This window comes from Polyodon spathula, chromosome 33 (assembly GCF_017654505.1).
Source record: "Polyodon spathula isolate WHYD16114869_AA chromosome 33, ASM1765450v1, whole genome shotgun sequence".
Taxonomy (NCBI): domain Eukaryota; kingdom Metazoa; phylum Chordata; class Actinopteri; order Acipenseriformes; family Polyodontidae; genus Polyodon; species Polyodon spathula.
This window is the reverse complement of record NC_054566.1, coordinates 476,995-498,601: the sequence shown is the minus strand read 5'-3', so window position 1 is coordinate 498,601 and position 21,607 is coordinate 476,995. Positions and strand designations below refer to the sequence as shown.

The 21,607-nt window shown below is 41.7% G+C and overlaps 1 protein-coding gene across 3 annotated transcripts in view; it reads right to left on the bottom strand.

The window, feature by feature from the left end:
• LOC121303546 (SH2 domain-containing protein 3C-like) overlaps window positions 1-21,607 on the bottom strand; it is a 77,522-nt gene that overhangs the window by 38,255 nt on the left and 17,660 nt on the right. The window contains exons 1-2 of one of the 3 annotated variants that reach the window (XM_041234308.1): window positions 20,095-20,792; window positions 12,551-12,590 (exon numbers count right to left, since the gene is read on the bottom strand). In XM_041234308.1, the coding sequence (XP_041090242.1) occupies window positions 12,551-12,590; window positions 20,095-20,105 (51 nt within the window). In that variant the 5' untranslated portion in view covers window positions 20,106-20,792. Of the gene's footprint in view, window positions 1-185; window positions 471-12,550; window positions 12,591-20,094; window positions 20,793-21,607 lie in introns of those variants that run through there. The other 2 variants (XM_041234306.1, XM_041234307.1) reach the window with 2 other exon arrangements.

Sequence of the window (21,607 nt, the reverse complement as noted above, 5' to 3'; positions counted from 1 at the left end):
TGGAAGGTATCTATCATGTAATTTTTCACACTTCAAAAACAAAGATTTATATACTGGTGAAGATCCTTTTTCCTAGTGCACTGACTCAAACACACACACACTCCGTACGCAGTGATAGCTGATTGCGAGCTAGTTTGCTTGCCGGTTGCTATGCCGGTAGGCTGGCATGCTGGCACCCCTCTTACCTGCACCTGCATGAACGATCCCCGGTAGAAACAGCAAGCTGCTGCCGAGATGGCACTCCACAGGCTGCAGCGCTCCGTCATGATGCTGGGGGGAAAGGGGGAGCTCTGCCGGCTAGAGGGGGTCGAATCCGCTCTCTATTGAATAATCCTGCTTCTGTCCGCAGCTTGGGGGTCCGTAAAATCCCTGGCAAATCCCCTCACAAAAAGAGCGTCTCTACTGCTCTTTCTGCTGCTGTCATCCTAGGCAACTGAGATCTTTGATTCCCGACTCCTTCTCACTCCCCTCCCTCTCCCTCTCTCTCTCTTGCACGCTTGCTCGCTCGCTTCAGAGGGGCTGGGAGGAGGATGACCTCATCTTTTTCTGTTGAAAGGGAGTGGGGGTGGGAGGGAGATGGAGGGGGAGAGATGCTGAGAAGCAGCAGTGGTCTCCTAGATAGTAAAGACAGTCCCTCCCCCTTCTCTTTACAGAACCGCAAGACTCCAGAGCACCAGTGCTGAGCCAGGGAGCTGGGGAGGGAAAGGGGTATTCACAGCTTCAGCACCTTCTCTGAGGAGACTGCCTGTTTACATCACAGCAAGAGCAGCTACAGGGAACAGATACAGCACAGAGAGGCAGGAGGCGTGGGTGTAGTGTGTGTGTATGGCTGAGACAGATAGAGAGGGATATAATACACAGCACAGCAATACTGTAAATAAAAGGACATTTAAAATACTGTATAATCATGCCTGTGTGTGGGAGAAACATCTATACAGATCTGTGCTGGGGCTTATTTATTTATTTAGAGAGTGGAAGGGATGGAGGAAAGGCGGTTCAGTAGAAATGCATCTGCATGGCTTTTTGGTCTTTCAGCCTTGAAGACGATTCCTCTGTCACAAAATATTGTGTCATAGAGTAACATAAATGTCTAAACATCTAGTAGTCTTTTGCATTGGCACTGATCCCTAACCAGGCAAGTGATCCTGTCAATGTCAGTGAGATTTGCATGGGCGGCTATGCAGAAGGAAGCCAAAAGGGTAGAAAACACAGAAAACACTGAGTTTTCCAATATAAGGTGATGCATGTTGCATGATTATAAAGTACCTGTTTACAGTGTGTCATCACAAATGACATAAAAAGATCATAAGTGAGTTCACATCAGTTAGCAACACTAAGTGCACATTACTACATTGAACTTGCTTTTTAAACTCACTGTTACAATTCAACTAGCCCGGTTTAAAGAACTTCCTTGAGATGTGCCACAAAGATTATCCTAGAAATCTGAATTATACGTCTCCTTCTCTGAACAGACCAGTACAGCAAGAAGTCTCACGCAAGTCTGTAGGTCTTCAATTCAATAATTGGAAGAAATCAAGGCAACACAAGGGGAGGTCTATCTTAACTAGTTCAGAGCACATTTAGCATCCTGAATGCTTGGCTCATTCCCACCTGATCATTTCAGTAACACATTTGAACAGATCCATCCCTCACTGTGCAATTGTGTATTCGCTAGGAGAGCGAAACCTTAATGCAAGGTAATCAATAGGAGGCAGCAGGGTTATGTTACAGTAAGTGCTGTGCAGCCCCTCTCCTCTCACACACCCCTCCCCCTCCTTCTCCAGGACGCCGCTCTCCCGCACGCACCAGCTGGGTTTGCGGCTCCTTATTCCCGTGGGTCCCTGGCCCACAGCACTGTAATTAATGTTGCTGAGCAAGCAGTCAGCCATTTGCAAGCGGTCCGTTAATTATCGCAAAATAAACCAACCACCACCCCCAGCCCCACAACAATGCAAATATAGGTCGGCTGCTGCTTAACCCCATTCCAAAAGTGAAAGGAAACAGTGGACTAATGAGGACCTTTTGAAGCCGTCCCGGGATGAATCCGGAGCGGTGCATAGGAATGTGTGGAGGAGCATGCAGGAAGTTCCTTTCATCCCTTAAACTGATTGTAGCAAACATAAAAAAAAAAAACCTTTATAAATCTTACTAATTGAGCACTTCCATATAGAGAATATGATGAAAATCAGACATATATTTTCATTTTAAAACAGGACACCTGGTACTACTGTACACTGGTGCTACTAGGTTGCTGCCTTGCCGTCCAGAAAGTCTGTTACACTTGTACTTCCTAGGTCATTTAGGGTTTAGAACACTGCTGAACTCATGGATTAAATAGCATGTATAATATACAGGGCGTGGTCACTAAGGGTTCTGGAATACTGCTGAAGTAGCCCCATGGCCTTTCTGTCCCACATTTCCTTATTAAATTAAATTGAAAATGCCTCTTTATTTAAATTAAATGTGGCAGTTTAAGTGCAGCATGAAACAATATAAGAGTTGAAACAGGTCTAGTTACAGAAAGTGTGATTATAGCTTCATTTTGACCTTTCTAAATTAATTAGCATTATCAAAACAGCAATCGATCGAAACACTGCGATGCGTCACATGAATGACTCTGCAGTATATAGGTCCCAGAGTAGTTAGCTGTTATAAAGCTGGCTTTAAAAAGGGTTGAGAAAAAGATTTTTTTATTTGAAAGGGGTGGGACTGGGTTGCCGGCATGGGAATCTGTATTCCAGTCTTCATCAAGATCACTGTGCATCTTTGGGGAATTATTACTAGACATTGACAAAGGCAATGTTTGTCTATTTTACAACTGAAACTCTGTTTGAGGTGTCAGCTCATTATTTAGCATGATGTCACTCATAGGTAAATCACCATGTTATTACAGCAGCAGTGCCTCCTTCATAATTATTTCCCTTGAATCATTGTGCTCCCTATAGCTTGTTCAAAGCAAGTGCCCAACACTCTACATCAGCTTGATAAGCATGTGACCTCCTGGGTGTATGTTATTGCACTGTGCCAGCTGTAGGGGGATTTGTAGTTGAAGAAGCTTTATCGCTCTGTTCATTCTGTTTTTGTCTGACTGCTAATTCCTCTCTCCCTAACGAGTTGATAGAATGTAAAGCTGTTTTGCTGGTGGATGGGGAGCTTGGTTCTCACAAACATAATTAAGGGGGGGGGGGGGGGGGGGTTTCTAGTTCATTAGTGGTGAATAAAATCTAACAGCTAGCGATCACAATGACCCCACTTCTACACTAGTCTTAACAGAGCTCACAGTTCAGCTTTACAGCTTTCCACAGACCCTCATTGTGCCTGATGAGGTGTACCACTGGTCTAATGGTCTCTGGAGCCCCGTCCTCCAGGTCTCTGAGCTCACCGGGCGCCTAGCCTGTAGGGTCTGGTGGAACGTGATGTGGAGAAACAACACTAACCTGTGGGAGCACCAGAGTCCATGTGACACTCCCTGCTGAATCCCCAGCAATTTGGCACTGCCAGGATGCAAACCTGTGCTCCCCTGATTAGATGGCTCACCCTGCATACCATACAGCCACGTCTTTACCAGGAGAGCCACTCAGCTCTGCCACTCAACTCTCTTGTGCAATGAGACATTTTCCATTTTTGTTTTGTTGGTTTTGAGTTTAAACCTTTTTAAATGTGTATTTTGGACTGCTATTTAACCTGTTGTAATTCGTAGAAATACTATTAAAGAATAAAATGAGGCCTCTGTGCACTTTATCTACTTACAAACATTTACAGACATTGATCAAGAAAGGACTTCTATTCCAGGTTCCAGGTATTCCTTTCAAAGAGAAGCATTGATAACTAGTGTCCTGCTACCCTGTAAAAACCAGTTGTGTACACAGCGCAGTCCGGCTCATTGCTAACGAGGCTAGTTGTGTGGCTAGTGGTGCTGTGTATCTGTGTGCAGCTTCTCTTGTCAATCTGCATGTCTGTCTCCCCCAGGGCCTTCCTGAAGAGGAGATGCAGGATCTTATTTACTGGACTCCAGGCTCAACACGTAAATAATTAAACACAGGTTTATTATTAGCTCCACACAACGGTTCCTGCCAGTGTGCCAATCTGCCAGGCTGTATTGAATGTGAGAATTCAGAGTAAAACTGCAGCACAAGACGAGGTCCATATTTTCAGCATTTGCTTTTTTTCTTTTGTATGATTTTAATTGAATGGAATGATGTCTGGCAGTTAGAACTGTCCAAACAAGCTTGCCCTTTCACATAGTAAAAGCATAGCAAAGTGTAATGAAGCATAGTGGAAGCATGCTAACATATACTTAAGCATTGTAAAATCCAGAGGTATATCTAAAGCATATTAAAAAAGCATGGGAAGCATGGGAAAACTGCAAAATTACTTAAAAATTACCACTTAAATAAGTGTGGTAATTGAGAACAAATCCAAAAATCCACATTGGACGAACAGAAAGATTACAAACAAAACAAAATGAAAATGTGAAATGAAAATCAATTAAAATATTCCATAAGATTTATTGGTGGAGCGTTGTTATACTCTGCACATGGGGAGTGTGTGCCTTTTCAAACTATGTGTCTAAACTCTGCAACTCAATTCTAAACAGTATTAGGAGCTGTGACAGGCTGGCTGGTTGTGGTGGTGGTGGTGGTGATGTCATCGCCCTGGAAGCAGTACTCAAACACAGGAATGTGGGGCAAAATGGCGCTGCTGCGCGTATATTTATTAAATACAAAAATAAATTAACAAAAGACTTTTAAATAATTAAAAAAACAAAAGGCTTGATGGCCAAAATAAACAAACAAACGATAAGAGTACCTTCAGGATGGCTCAAAGTAAGTAGCGATCGTTTTATACCTTTACAGATTATAGTTTACATACAAGCCGTCTCTCTCCAACTCAGACTAACACATTCTGAGAACGAGACCTGATATAGCAGGTGGTCAGGAGCTAATGAGACAATTGCGATTATTTATCTCCTGCCCACCTGCATTCCACACGTGAAAGCAGGGAGAGGAAATTAACCCTTTCCCTGCTGAATCAACACAATATTACACAGCAGACGGCTTTCGCCTACCTGCACACAAAACAGGGCTTGTCACTGTCATATTTTAAATACGATTACTAATAACAAGAAGAAGAAGAAGAAGAAGAAGAAGAAGAAGAAGAAGAAGAAGAAGAAGAAGACATATTATGCACAGGGTCGGGGAGTCCCGTCAGAAGACCCTTTAAAATCTTTCAAAATGGAATTCCCCTATTTTCATAGTCTGACCTAGGGCCTGTGTTTTATAGCAGTAGTTGTGTTTCTATACAGCACTCTTGACATAAAAGTTCTTTAAACGCTGTCCTTTGCTGTTGTTGTTTGGAGCAGTGTGAATGGAGCGACTCTTTCAGCACAGAGACAGCACATTGGTTTCTAAACCTGAATACCGGGATGCAATCCTTGGTGACATAATTCCTTCCAATTCCTTCCAATTCAGACAGGCCTTTTTTTTTTTTTTTTTTGAGGCGGCTTCTAAAAGCGCTGTAAGTGGGAATAACACATTGCTGAGTCAAAAAACAAATCAATGCTAAGCCTGGTCAGATAAACTCCCTGTGCAAACATCTGAAATGCAGCCCTGAAACGCTGAGAAGATCAAAGGCTTTCCAAAACACCTTTCATTGTTTTTCATACAGAGCACAAACATGCACAGATTGCAAATGAAAAGTGCATCGCTCCAAGGGAAAATCCCGATATTATTGTAATATTTTTCTCTAATGACCATTTAAGCGTGGTCTGTTCATTTATCTCAATAGTGTTGGATCATGTTTGATTTACAAAGGCTTGATACACAGACAGCTGGATTTCAATGTAAACTGTGATCAGAGCAATTCAGTAGACCCTGGTGTGTTTTATTTATGAAAAGGTGAGGGGGAGAGGTTCCCCCAATGGACTCAATGTGAGATGTCTTCATTTCCCAGCCCGGTGGAAAGGCCACTGTCTTTATTCAGTTTTTAACTGCTTTTTTTCACAAGGTCACAAAACAATTTCCTTTTACAAGATTGTCTATTACTGTGTTTTTAATAGCAGTGCTCTGAATTAAACTTAGTGTGGGCATTTGCTTAATAAGAAGTATAAATATTTCCATTTTGTATTGTTCTTTAGTATGGACACATAGGGTGCTTTATGTGGGCAATTTGTTTAACCCATGTACAGGCTAGAAGAATGAATGAATGAATGAATGAATGTAAAATTCCTGTAATGGTTAAACATTTATTAAAATACAATGGCGTTTATTCGCAATGACCATGTTGCAGTTATGATACAGTGCAAACGCAGTAGCACACTGTATTACCAGGTCTCTTTGCACCCTTCTGTTTATTTTTTTTAATGATTTCACTCTGTTTGATTGTGACATGTGTGCATTTCTGCATGCAGCATAAAAAATAAATTATTACTGGATGCAATGCATTATTAATTTCCTGCAATTTAGTTTCAAGCAGTTTAATATGATCAAAGGGTTTTGTCTTGAGGTGTGGGAAAACGCTGTATGTTTTAGATGTGGCTCTGAACTGGACTAATTAAACCCAGTCCCAGAGCGAGTGGGCTTGGGTCTGTGCAGACACCCCCTGTTCACAGCATCTCTTCGACTTGCTGTTGCCACCTTCTGTGATTTGCATGTGAAAGACAGAGCGACAGGCAGGCAGACAGGCAGGCAGGAAATCAATCCCTGTTCCATTACCCTGATTTGGAATAAGAAAACAGAGAGTCTTATGGGACTCTGCAGTGGGGATAAATCAAGCAGGGAAGCAGGGTCCTTCTGGAAGCGGGTGGCAGTCGGGCCTGTGGTTCTCAATTAGGGCTCAGCAACAGAGACCAATGGCTGGGGAGAAACAGGAACAGGTGAGGAATCGGCTTAGACACTAGCCTTCGGGGACCCAGGCTTGAATACAGCAGCTCAGGGCACAATGAAATGAGTTTTGTGTTGCTGCCCCCAGTGGTAGATCAGTAGTAGAGCAGTAGCCACTAACGGCCATCTTTCTTCAAGAGTCTAAAGTGGCAGAAAGCCATTCCAAACACAGACGCAGTCAGAAGCATGCGTAAAAACGTGCAGTACTCAGGTAGTGCATTCCACCAGTATTCATTTCCTTCAGTTTCTAGAACTGCGATGACATCATGAACATTAGATATTGGGACATTTTTCTGCTGAGTTACATCCAAAGACACGTCTCTGCACATCGAAGTCATTTGCATAAAACTCCATTACTCGCTTGACTTTAATGATTGACTTTTTAACAACTGCAATAGCTCTGATTGTGAAGCATCCACGCTACAGTTTGACTGAGACTGAGGAAATTCTGTGGGACCTTTATGTTAGCCATTTTTTAAAAGTTTGATTTCAGGGCAAGCCGCTATACAGCAAAAGCAGACTAACATTTACTAGGGGAAGCACTGCTAGTCAACTAGTCAAATAGGAAAGGGACTGTTGACCTTAGAAACTGGTAGTGGTCTCATTGCACATCACATAATGGATATACACCTTGTGAACCTTATATCACGTGCAGGACCCTGCTGCAGATTTGCTGCACCTCTGTGCCGAGTACTAAGAGCTGCAGACAGCCTCACTTACAATGGTTGACAACTGATGAATGCATTTGTCAAAAACACCCACCTGTATTCAGACACAAAGTCGAACCCTCCACACCTACGCAAAGCCTAAACCGAGAAACAGTTTTCTGTGCCTGCCTCGTTGTTAGACAGAACGAAGAAACCTTGAGTCCCCTGGGGCTCAGTCCTTCCTTTTTTACAGACCCTGAACCCATCCCTGTGCTGTACCATGGTTTCAATCGCCAGTCTGTCCAGTACTAATGTACTCTATCACTTAACAATCTCCAGACACACTACTAAACCCGCTTAGTAAATGTGCCGAATAATGGAGGCGACCAGAGTCTGCTGTGTGTTGGAGAAACGTCACCTGACATTCTTAGTTTGCAAACAACCCCAGTGCCTTGGAAGCCACTCAGATCTGTTGCCTCAACTTGGATCTAGGACGAAGGTCACTGACTCCTCCTTGTGGCATCTCAAGGTAATGTAAGTAGCATCAAAATACATTTGCTTGACTTTCTTTACTATCCTCTTTTTTAATGATGCTTACAATCAGTATTGCAATTACTCAAATGTTGCTCGTTTTTATTTTTGGTTAAGTCTTGAAGTGGACTTCATTAAAATTCTCATTAGAGTTCTGTTAAATATCTGAAGTCAGCTTTCTATGTTAAAAAGCTAGACACACAAGTTCAAATGAAATGTTATTTTGGTATTGCAGTTGGTTAATGTAGTGTGGATAGCCATACAATAATGAGAATATTTGTTTACAAAATATTACTTTCTAAAATGCATCCTGCAATAGTGCAATCAATTAGGGGGACTGGTTAAACATATCCATACTTTATATTGAAAGGCACTTGTGTAGTGATACTGTAGCAGTTCAAGCTATTTTAAGCTAGCGTATACAACGGTGGCCAGGAAGTCTAAAGCCACAGTTAAACTGTGCTATTTGTGCACTACCTTATAACACTAATGCAAGTGCAATTACACTGTAGGGATAATGCAAGCCAAAACCCTAGTGCTTTATCCTGTTTAGTGTTAAAATGTATTTCCATATACTGAAGGAGCACTGCAGTTCCACACACCTGTGACCTCTAGAATGTATCTGTAAACTCAGGGGTATCTAATTAGGATCTAAGTAAAACCTGAAACACTGAACTGCTATACAATTGGAGTTAGATCACTGTACAAGGAAACAACCAATGCATCTAACATAAACTCTGCTCATAACTATTGTATAGGAAGACTGTAGTGCTCCAATATGACAAAACATTTCCCTCTGTAACTACAGTGAAATAAATATGTGAACCTGCATCGGTTTGCATTATTGTCCTTCCCTCCAGTGGTGACAAAGGATATAGCAAACCGGTTACAGTGTGAGTTGTGCATTTTGTGGTATTCAAAGAAAAAAAACAAGAAAAAGAACTAGAATGGTCGTTTGACTTTTTAGATCTGGGAACACCCGTGTTGTATAGAAGCCACGCCTGTTGAGTGTGTCGTTAACACAGAGAGTTTGAAAGGGATGCAGGCACTGGTAGGTGTTCCAGGAATCTGCTTGGACAGGGGTGTTCAAACCCTGGGGGCCACAGCACATATATAAATATCACCCCCAATGACCCTGACACCTGTTCCCCAGGCTGGGGGTGAAGATGTGGGAGACATTATGAATGTAATACTTTCTACCTTGACTTCCGCAGAATTGTACATTTCTATCCTTAATTTCCAATGCATTAACAGGGGGACTCTAGGGGGAAATGTCACAATTCTATTGTTTTATTTGGTGAGGGTGTGGGGACTTTGAGCCTAGAAGGTTCTGTGAAAGCAATAACACAAGTCAGAGAGTTCCAGCATGGTCCAATAACCGCACGTCTGTGGGTGATGTTTACCACAAGGACAAGGTCTTCTGTTTTTATAGCATGAATCGGGCTGTTAAAACCATGTATTCAGTTTTAGCAATCTGCCATTAAAGACGGATTTAACAATTTAAAGATAGACTATAAAGGGCAGGTCAAAAGATACTCAAATGGTTCCCTGCTGAGCATACCTGCAACTGCTTGGAATTGAAACACACATTCTTTTAAATGTACCTTTATTGGTTACCCAGCTGGTCTATAAAAACACAGCAGACTGACAGCAACTGAGTCTGTTTAAGACACAAATAACTCCTCTTCACTGTCATTTTAATTACCATATTAAATAGATTACAAACATGAAGCCACTCAGAAGATTTTGGAATATTTTGGTACATATTATTCTGCTGGAAGTGTCCAAAGACATAGATAACAGCACTATGTATTCCTCGTTTACAAGATAACCATGATAAGTTAATATGCAGACATGAGCCTCGTGTGGTCTTCTCGTTTGGCACTTTGGGTGACAGAAGTGCTCATGAAAAGTCAGTTGTACAAAAATGTGTCTTCCAGTTTGATACCTATTCAAAGAGCTGTTCGAACACTACTTGTGGTGCTGCCTTTGGCAAAAATACGGAGCATAAGAAAGTTGTCCAGGAACACTTGGAATCATTTTTTTCAAATGAGGAACAGTTAATTTTGAGCCAGCAGCACCCCACCCCCCTGCAATTGCCAATGCTTTGAAAGCTGAAGGTTAGTTACCCTGGCAACTAGAAGCTAGACCAAACCAGATCACAAAAACAACAGCACTCTCCTGACAGCAACAATGACAAACAGCTACGACTGCACACTGTTTAGCAGCTTCGGCTCCAGCAGTCGGGGTATCTACTCACGATCAAAGGCTATCAAATACAAACATAACTCATACTGCCATCGCAAGCCAGAACACTTCTGGAGAGGGCTCACATTTCTGCATACACCAGTAGAAATCTCTTGAAAAAAGATATGACTTGTATAAAAAAACAAACTTGTACTAAATGCTTGTCGCATTTGTGGCTAGCAATATAAAACCCAGCAGAGCTACCGCAACTAAATATATAATCTTCCTAGCATAACTAACATTAAGACACTCTTTTACAATTAGAAAACTCCTGTTAAAACTTTCAAAAATAGAAACAAACTACAGGTATTCGATATAAGGTATTTAGTTTAATTTGGTAACTTCAAAGGGCTCTTTGATACCTTCTGAAAAAATAAGACGAATTTTAACTTCAGAGCAAAAAGCTGGTAATGTAATAAAAATGGTGGTTAAACTAGGTAATCTGGTAAGGTATAGAGTTTAGAGTTAACAGAACTATTCAGATCTACTTAGTATTAAAGTGCTATATTATTCATTGTTTCTCTGTTTATAAAATTAAAAAAGATATCCAAACATCAAACATAATCGTCCCAACACAACTAAATAGTACATCCTAACTATGACCTAAGAAACAGGAAGTTGTGTTTTCATTGGTCTAAAATGAATGGGTAACGTAAATACGGGCCAGAAAAAACAAACACGATCACGTACTCCCCCACCCTGCAAGACCCCCCACCACCCCACCACCCCCCTCGCTTCTCCTTATTAAAAGTATGAGATCATTCAGCTCGGCCCATCAAAATGAAGAGAAGTGAATCAAGAATTAGAGAAACAATCGCCCAACTGTTTGCTGATCCAAAACATCTTGTTTCCGTGGCGCTGACATCTAAAAGAGCTTCTCCCTTCCTCTCCCCCTCCTCTCTCATCCCTTCTAGACCTCTGACAGCTTTTCCAGCCCTGAAGCGTACCCAAAAAAGTGAGGATATGGGAACAAAGACGCCTTGTTCCTCTCTCAAGATGATGAAGCGCTCGTTAGCCTCTGCCTTCCGCAATTAAACCGGTCCTCTGGCTGGCAACAGCTTCCTCCAGCCCTTTCAGTGCCTTTCATCACAGGCCTGGCAATTCCAGCCGACAGCTAGCGAAGCACTCAATGGCCTTGCTAAGGCAGCTCAGACTGGGAAGCCAGCTGAGAAACAAAATTATGATTTGTACAATAAAGAAGTCTTTCAGAGATAAACGCGGTACCCCATAAAATGACCTATTGCATTACAAGACTGTGTGAGTCTGACACAGAAGGCTTCAGCCACTAGTGTGGTAAGTCTTGCACTTTCATAGGCCCTGAAGCCATCCTTGTGCTGTGCTGTTTCTCTCCTCTCTTCTCTCGGCTGGCTTTGCCTGATTCAAGCGCAACACGGCAAGCGTTACCCATGGCAACTCAGCTCCCCAACAACTATTTTCAAGGCGCTGCCAGATAGAGCCATTTTAAGTACGTGAGCTCAGCAATCCTCCTGAAGAAAGGAGACATTCATAAACAGCAACAGTGCAATCCTCACATTCCCATCGGCAGACAGGGGCTCTCTGCTTGTTCGCAGAGGGAATATGTTGGGTTTTAAAAAAACACTAAAGGTAATATCAGTGGTAATTGATCTTAAGAGTGGAAGCTGTTGATTTGATTAAGTACTGTATAAACACACCAAGTTTCAACACCTCAAAAGACTCTTCTTCAGATGGAAGTTCAGAGACTTTTGAAGTCTGAAACCCAGTGCTTAATTTCTTTTACATATTGGGAATCAATGCTGCCAATCAGGATAGTTGAGTTGAATGACTGCAGGATAAATGTGTAAAAGATTACATGAAGAGTGTATATGACAATTAACTGCTGGCAAGTAAATACTGCATTTATATTAAAGACAAATGTACTACTGCATAAAACACGGCTACATTGACAATACTTAAAGACTGAAACTGTGATTCTATAATAAACGCATCTACTAGACGTGTGTTTGTGTGTGATGGGTAGATAGTTCAACAAGAACCAGAGGACCAAGCTTCACAAATCCTCTTCAAAAACTTCAGTATTACAGTGAAAACTGCTTGATTGAACCACTGGTTAATTGAATCAGCTCCTACTGTAGCGTGAACTGACATTCCCTTTGCTATTCACCTAATACAAACCCCAGTGCCGTATTGAATTCCTGTGATCACAATGAAGCTCTACAAAAACTGTACTCACATCAAGAAGATCATAAAGAAAGACTGGCTTACCTTCACATACTCGCCTCTGGAATCCATATTGTCCAAGTGGCTGGAACAAAAAGAAGAAGAAATTGGGACATATACATTATGCCACCAGTGCTAGACTGCCGCATCTCACAACTATGGAATTGCACAGTATTTTCAAAGTGACTCTGTCTGATCAGTGCAGACTGCAGAGGAAGTCATTGCACAGGCTGAATGTGTGAACATGTTCCCATGACCCCACCATCCGGGAGAATTCAATAGGTGGAAGCATTACATAATAACCCCCCCTCTCTCCACACACTGCTCCCAACTCCCCCTCGCTGAAACCATCTAAGTGATACTGCTTGAATAGCTTTGTGTCAGCCCCGTCCCATTAGAAAAGGTTGTTAACCAAGTTTTTGGTATCAGGCTGGTCTCCATTTCTCACCCCTCGCTCTCAGTGCCTCAACAGTGAATAAAATATAATAAGGCTGCTGTCCCAAAACCCAGGTCTCCAGTGGTGAAAGTGTATCTATTGTCGTTAATCTCGTTAACCTAGGGGTCACGGGTGATGGTATAAATAGGGGGCATAGTGTAAGTGATCTGTTCCTTTTGTAAATGGTTAGAAACAAACCTAAAAGGAGCACCCTGTGTTACTGAGAAACCCCTGTGTTAGTGAGTGTTGTGTTTTGTTAGTTTGTCTAGTTGACTGTTTGTTTATCGGTTTTCTAAGACTGCTACAACCTATCGGGAGCTGTCGCTGCAGGCCAGCACTAAACCCGGACACCAGCACTTCCCTTTCACACAGAAAACTGTCTTTGCACCACGAGCACTAACTCACTCACTGAGGGAGCAGTATATGTGTTTTGTGTTATGGGTCGGTGTAAATGGGAGTTTTGGTTACGGGTCAAACCCAGGGATTACAAACAAAGTGATACACGCTGATGTATCACTTTATAACGTTTATTTACAGTTGTTTGCCGTAAGGCTCTGGACATTGAAACCATCAATAAACAGCCCTACACCTGTGAATCATTGTCTGTGTGATTAAACTGCTCTGCACTGCACTCACCTGCACTTACCACTCTGCTGCTGTCAAACAGTTCAAAGCCTGGTCTAATTTCAAGACCACAGCAACTATATGTAACAGGGCACAGGCTGGATGTGAACTGGCAATCCCACGCACCGCCAGCAAAACGTCTTGACCGCTATTCAAAATAGCATTCATGGTTATAGAGCTTTTACCCTCATCTCGTCTCACACACGGGGCAGGGTAAAAGTTGTGAATTAGTTTCTTGTAAAAGCGACATGTTGCTCTGCACTATATCACTTTAAAAGCTCCCTGATCCCAGCAAACCCAGGACATCTGGAATTCCTGTGTGAAGTCCCAGCTTTGTGGTGCTGTCTCCCACCATCTTTCCCCCTACCAGAGGGATCCCTGGAACTGATCCAAAGTAGTTGCTGTTTGCAGCTGCCCCCTCCCTGCCAATCCCAAAAAATCCAGACCAGCATTCCCGAAAATTCGCACATATCAGCAGAAATATTCAAACAATCTCGTCTTCATTGCAAATAGCCCAGGAAATACATCAATTATTTTTAATGTTAGGAAAAGTGCACGGACAATTTATTTGAATAATGTCAGTACTTCAGCCAAACTGTTGTTGTACTATACATACTGTATTTATTAAATCATGTTTAATAATAATTAAAAAAAAAAAGAAATTCACATGCCCTGTAGCTAAAGTGTGCAGCTGAAAGCTGTTGAGATTGTGGGTTAAAGATCTTTCACTCTCTTACCAGTTTCGGAGCAGTATAATTGTGTTATTAGTTTTAAAGCCCAAACTAACTAAATACAGGATATAAATGGTAAAAAAAGTTGCTGTTGTTTTTTGTTTGGCAACAGAGTAAAGACTAAAGGGATAATTCCCCTTGTTTATGGTGGCTTCATCTACCCTACAGTAAAGTGCAGAAATCAAACTTCCGGAGGTAAAAATGAAGACCCTGTTATTCTGCATTGCTAGTGTAATGGATAACTTCTGGGATATAATTGCATTAAAGTACTTTGCCTATTTTTGAGGCACGATTATCTATTCAAGGATAAACAGGCAAAAGGCCTGTGGGATAAAAACGAAGAAACAAATATTGTGCACCAAACACCCCCAAATGAATTTCAAGAATACTGGATATGATAAACTTGTAACACTGATCAACAAAACATCAACACAGGAAAAAGAAAGTTGAATTCCAAGGAATTTTAGAACACCAGGATGGATGTTATCCCAGTGAACTTGCCTTGTTGGTGCTGCACTGCGGGGTGCAGGCTGTTCCCACACTGGGGAACTCAGCACATTCCCACACTGATTCCACACAGCTTTCAGGAGGCGTTCCTGAGGGCAGCTTTCCATCTGGTTGTCAGTTGTTTTAGTAAATGGCAACTGCCTTGCAGGAGCCGCATTCTAAACGCTCTCATAATACTGGCTGGGGTTTACTGCAGCTCAAATTGCCCTGCAGTTTCAGCACACTTTCACTCATGTCGTGGCACTGAACAGTGTGAACAAAGACACAGACTGGCCAAAAGAGTCGAGAACTGACTTACTATCCCACACTGAGCGACACATTGACTTGAGTATCTGATCCACTGTTTCTGTGGGCCAGTCCGGCAGGTCGGTTTCTCGTCACAATACGTTGCACACAATTTTGCTGTACTTTCTTTTCAGTGCTGGTTTTATGCAAACTTTGCCGTTCCAATAAGATTGTCTTGACTTTTGGTCGATGCAGCCACCGCATCAAAGGATAAGCCTGTAGCAAGGGCACCCACTATCATGCCTCTTGTGAAGTCACTGAGATGATTTGCCTGAATGATTTGAGAATGGGCTGTCCTTCACATGACTGATTCATAGCTTATTCAGTGTCATTTAAAAGCTCCATCCCATAAAAGTCTGTTTCAATCATATATGGACAAAACTGTGGATCTGACAGACTTTGACATAGGGTTGACTGAAGGCGCTTGTTTAGCATTGAGGAAGAGTCACATATCCCAATTTAAACACCTTGCAGATTCGTCACACCAACACAGTGCCGTCCTGGCTGTAAATGGTGACCCTACACCCTATTGACAGTGTTGGGACAGGTGTTTCTAATATCTTTTCTAGACCTGTATATGGCTCATGTATTGCTATATGTATTGTTTTCATGCTTGCAGTTCTTGTAACAGAAATTCTACACAATTACAGGAGGTTCTCTTTGCGGTACATGCAGAATACAGCTTGGAGAAGCACAGTCTTCAGTGAGCTGTGCACTTGTGTTCGTCCTCCAGCGAGACCCATGTACATCGGCTCTTAACAAGTAAAGGAATCATTTCCCTCCATGACTGCCTGGATCTCTTCAAGCAGGTCATTGAATCTAAATGAACTGCAGGCCTCAGTGAGAAGGCTGTACTTGGCTGTCTTGTGTAATAGACAGAGGAGCCTGAGGGCTCAGATTGCTGGTACCTGAATATACTGCAGTGCTGGGACGAATATTCAAATATTCAAAGAAACACAGCTTGAAATGTATTCAGTGGCATTGTGGACACAAATCTGAAGAAGTGTGTTGCTGTCATTTCTTTCATAGGTCATTTTCTATCTAATGAAAAAATGGGATAATCATTTAAACATGAAAACCCCATGTTTGCCTAAGCTTAGCCTATAATCATCTTGTACAGTATGTTCCCTCTTTGATCACATGGAGGGGTGGGGATTGCTTTTACAGCCCATACTATAGAGCTCGGTACACCACAGCTCCAATACAGCGCTGATCCGACAGAAAAGGTGTATAATTAGGAATGCACCAGTAGAGGGATATAGTGTACCACTCAATCGTTCTCTTTTTAATATTCCCTGTGTGGAAAGTGTAGAAGTGTGAAGTTACACTGCCAACTCCATTAGAATGCTGACACCTATGCATTAGGACCATGCCACTGTCTACATTCTTTCCATAGAAAATCCTGACTTGAAGGAAAATCAGGCAGAAAAGCCGTTTTGTGATGTGTTTAATTTTCTGGACTGCTGCATGTGGTGTTTTGGGCTTGGCGTTGGAGGCTCAGTGGTTTCTTACTGTGGCTGGGTGATCAGCCGCTTGATTCCCTCAGGCTGTGCTTCTTTAGTTAATATGGCATCCCCACAATCCATCTCTCCCTTCCTCCCTCTCTCTCTCTCATCCTGGCTGGGAGGATGACAGAATGCATCCCACAGTGAAGCAGCACCCTGGGGGGTGAGGAATGAACACAAAGGTACATGCAACTAATTCAGGAAGCAGAACTGAGTGGGGACAGCCAGAATGAAATGTAAACCGTTCTTTAGCACTGGAGGGAGGGCTGATCAATTGTATAGATCACAAACAGCCAGTCTCAGTTTACAGTCAGAATTTGAATTACTTTTTATTGCTAAGTTAATCAACATACACTCCCGACAAAAATTACGGAAACAACAAATGATTTACAGAACAACTGGGGGTGACAATTATATTGCCCTTTTTTTCCTCACTCAGACTCTTTACTTACTAAATAGCTTGGTATCCCTGAACAGATAATCATGTCCTCTTTAAAAATATGCAAACTATTTTAGTGAGTAAGACATCTCAGAAGTAGAACAATAGACAGAAATGTTCTCCTTTTTCTAGGAAAGCAGTGAAACTGGGGAGTTTTTTCAAAGTATCTATTTGTACTTTTGAAATCCTTAAAGATGAGTACAGAGTAAACAGGGTTTTGTTGTTTAGGGACACTGTTGTTGTTACTTTTGTTCTGCATGGAGCAAAACAAATTAATCTCTGACCACACTCCATTCCATTCCATTCGTCTCAACACAGGTTTCCAAAAAACACAGTGGCAATCAAGAGAAATGTGTTTCCAGATGCATGTATCAGATAGAAACCATGTGTTTCTACCTATGGTATCCTCAATCGAATCAATGTGCAGCAAACCTTGAAAGCATCACTCTGCCTTCCAATCCCCTTCCACAGTATGCTGACAGGAGAGATCCTGCTATGCATTTACCAACCTGCCAAGGGAAGCCTGCAGATCAAATTCTAAATGTGGAAAAGCATGACAATTAGGTTTGTTGTTTTCATATGATTTGGCTACGTGTTCAGTTCTGGCAATACAAATTGAAGCTAGTGAATAACGGGGCTGCTTCACTGGTAGAATAATAATTAATTCAGTCCAGGGGTTGTGTAATCCTATTGGAAAATTCCTACAAGATTTCTCACAGGAGAGTTTTATAAAGACATTTTTTATGATCCTTTGGGCAGTGGCCTCAAGACTTGTGTCATTGTTTAACATACCAATGGAAAAAACATTGTACTTGGCAAACTTCTACAGTGAAATGTCTTGGACCTCAATTTTTTCTTTGTTAAACATATAGAAATCCAAACGATGCTTCTCGTGTTTGAAAAATGCCACAAAGACCCATGTAAGGCATAGTATAGCATAATGTTTTACTGTACTCTTAGGCCTGGAATATTTACACGCAGTGAACAGTAAATGTTTCCGATTAAGGAAAACTGTTTTGTGTGCAATGTCTGATTAAGGCTTTCACAGCTGATGTTATTAACCAAAAACTCAGTTATCCTTTAAATCTTTATAACACATGCTTGGTCTACACAATAGAGTGTAGACTCTAGACTAGCTTAATCAAATCCAGCAGGTGCAGAATTGTGTGTGATAACAATAGCGCCCCAGTACAGCCTGCATCTCAAAGCATCATTCAATTAAGGATTGAGTTCATTTATTTATTTCTTCGGTTTCTCTGGGCAATACAGAACAGTCTTCAGTGCAGAAATTCCTACCTACTATCTGTAAAGTAAAAATTAAGTATATTAACTGTGCAATAATGATCAAAAGGAGTAACTAAATATAATGACAAAATGAAAAAGGCGTTTCTGACAATATACATCAATTGCCAATAGCTTCCTGCTAGTAAAACCTTTTTGTTTGGTTTTGTTTTTTGAGGGGGTTGTGTGGTCCAATGGTTACTGAAAAGGGCTTGTAACCAGGAGGTCCCCAGTTCCATTCCCAGCTCAGCCACTGACTCGTTATGTGACCCTGAGCAAGTCACTTAACCCCCTTGTGCTCCATCTTTCAGGTGAGATGTTGTTCTAAGTGACTCTGCAGTTGAAGTAGAACCCAAACTGGAGTTCTGTGGCCCAATCAAAATGCCCATGCAAGGCAGAATCTCACCAGTCTGTGCAGCAACACATTCAATTGAAATCTTCTGCAGCAGCCAGTGCACTAGCTTGCAGCTGGGAAGGTTGCAGGTTCTGTTGTTATAAGTGTAATTGACCTGTTTAGCAAATCTTGGCGTTATTCCTGCACATTCTTTGTAAAATTATCCTTGGCCACTCTCATGTAAGATTAGAGTTTTATTCGTAATTTCGCTAGAGTTTCACTGATTAACATCAAGGCTGAAGAAAGAGAAATACATACATTTTATTGGTCTTAAGGTTAGAGAAGGGAAAGGATAGCCTTACATCTATGCAGTTGATGTAAACTGATATAGGTCACCCTCTTGTTAATGTATTTTATTTTTTATTTTGTATTATTAATATTACTAGTAATTTTCTCTAAATTCGGCAGTTTAAAGTATATTCATATTCTTTGTACATTTACAGAGATTTACTTCACAAGCAAAGCTCTCTGTTACATTACAGTGTTGCATTTTCAACTATGTAGTGTGAGACAAACAGTGTTTACACGGTTTCACTTTAAATTCACTCAGCTACTGCCAAGTTCAAACCACTTCATTTCAAAGGCTACAGACAGGGGACGTACAAGCCCCGAGAATTTCCCGGGGAGCGAAAATCAATGCGCTCTCCCTGCTGTCCAGAATCCCACTACAGGATTTCTATTGCAAATATTCTCTTTCGAACTTTTGTGTTACTATATTGTGCATATAATATTCTTTATTTATACCAACATTTTTTGGTATATTTACGTTCACTTGGTACTGTATTATTGTAGTACACTGCGAGTGAATGCCAGTTAAAATGGCACTCAGTGTCATAATATTTAATAACCTAAATTTGACTGTTTTTCTACACAAATATTGTGAAAACAGACAGCTATAAACGCGCGTGGGTGAAAAGCAGCTCAAAGGCTCTACTTCGTTACAGCGCACAGTCCGCCTGAAACCCGCTAACATCAGTTGCTGCATTGTTTAAATACGTTTAAATCCAGCGCACTTTCGCAAGACGTCCATAGTTTTACAAAGCATTTCTTTTTCTGCAAAATTGAAACCGAATCAGTCAGCTGTTTTTTTTTATTATTTCTTCATTCCAAAAGTTTTTTTTTTTTTTTAATTATTTTTTATTTTTTCATTTACAGTAGAAAGGTGAGGAACCGCGGATTGAGCACAATTTTCCCTGGGAGACGGCTGTTGTAAAATTAAACGTCTTATGACAAAAATCCAACAAACAGCATTCAAAATTCTGCCTATTCTCTTCTACCATGTATAAGAATAAAGAGCCCAGTCTGTGTATCTGGAGCTCTCGACTTCCAGCACGCATTGCACAGCAATCTATTTAAAGTTTAAAAGATAAAGTTCTGTAACGCTCACCTCAGACCCATGGTACAAAATTCCCGTTAGTTTCGTCCATCCTCCAAGTCAATCCCTTATGTCCAACCTTCCCAGAGCCACACACAAGGTACCGTACTCCGTTACTTTAATTCAGCAGCAACAGGGCTGCAAATGATGTTCTCCGATCCCGCCGTCAGGATCTGACAGGCTCTGAGCCCCTCCCAGCTGAGGGAAAGGGAGTGGGAGGCATGGCGAATCCCAGCCCAGACAGGGTGGGGTTTATTGGGAATAAATGAACACATCTTTGCAGTATCACCTGCAAAGCCATCAAGAACGTGGATGATTCTCTGAGGGCTACCGTTCACGCATGTGCGAGGTTGCATTTTATCAATGTAGGCGAGATTTGGCAGTGAGCGTTTCTGAGTGATACATTAGTAACAGTGTCCGAAATGCATGTATGCACTTTATTATCGTGTTCATTAGGTGCTGGGTAAATGTTGGAGAAGTGTTGCAGTCTGGGATCAGGCCTGAGCATAGTGGAATGGTTGAGTCTTGTTCTCATAAGAGGACAGGACCCTGGGGAAGGGAGGAGGATATGGTTCCAACTCAGGAGTGCTGTGATACCAACGATTCATGGGCACCCCAAACCAGCACCAATGCTAACACAACCAACTCCGAGACAACATTGACTTTATGTAGTCTGAGGGGCTTTAGACAAGCCGAGGAGTAAAGTATAAAAATATGAGAAAATGTATCCAATCACAGTAGTTGAACCCACGCCCTCGTCCCTCCCCTAGGTCCTTTCTTCTCATGGCAGCTAGCCTCGACCATAGTGGAATTTCTGAAAGGAAGCCGATGTGAAAATGACTCCTAGAGGTGCTCTTGGGATGTACATTGGTAATTCGTTTCCCTCAGAAACAGTGAGTTTGTCAGATATTTTCCATTCACTGCACATCTATAACAAACTATTTCACATAGTCTCCTAGGTTAGGCATTCCAGTCATTAGAGGACATCACTGGTTGATTAATGATAGGAGATAAAGGACTGAAGTAGTGCAGAATTTCACTCTCCAGATGAAATGACCTATCAAGTGCAAGTAAGATATGCAAACTGAGAGCTTTCTTTAACCTTTACCTAGTACCAAATATAAGTTTTAAAAAAATGCTTGCTATAGCATGTGTTTCTCTCTCCATGTTTCTATGTAGGCATCCCCCCAAACACTGGACAGTGTGCATTCAGAGTAAATAGCCTGCTTATCCTGTGTTGAATGAGTTTTCCAACTAGTTTAAATCAACTGTGAGTTAGTCTAGCCCTCCGCTTTTTGAAATAGGCTCAGCCTTTGTTAATTGCAACTGTAGATGACAAGCACATATCCTGAGCTGAGCTCTGACTGTGAGTCATTAAAGGACAGGACCTAAACCCTCCCATCCTCTGTTATTTCTTACCGTACAACTGGGGCATCAGTTGTGTTTGTGAGATTGTGGGTGTAAGCCAGACGCTGATTCTGCTCCCTTTCTATTAATACTGTGTCCGGAGGAAACTGGTTATGAA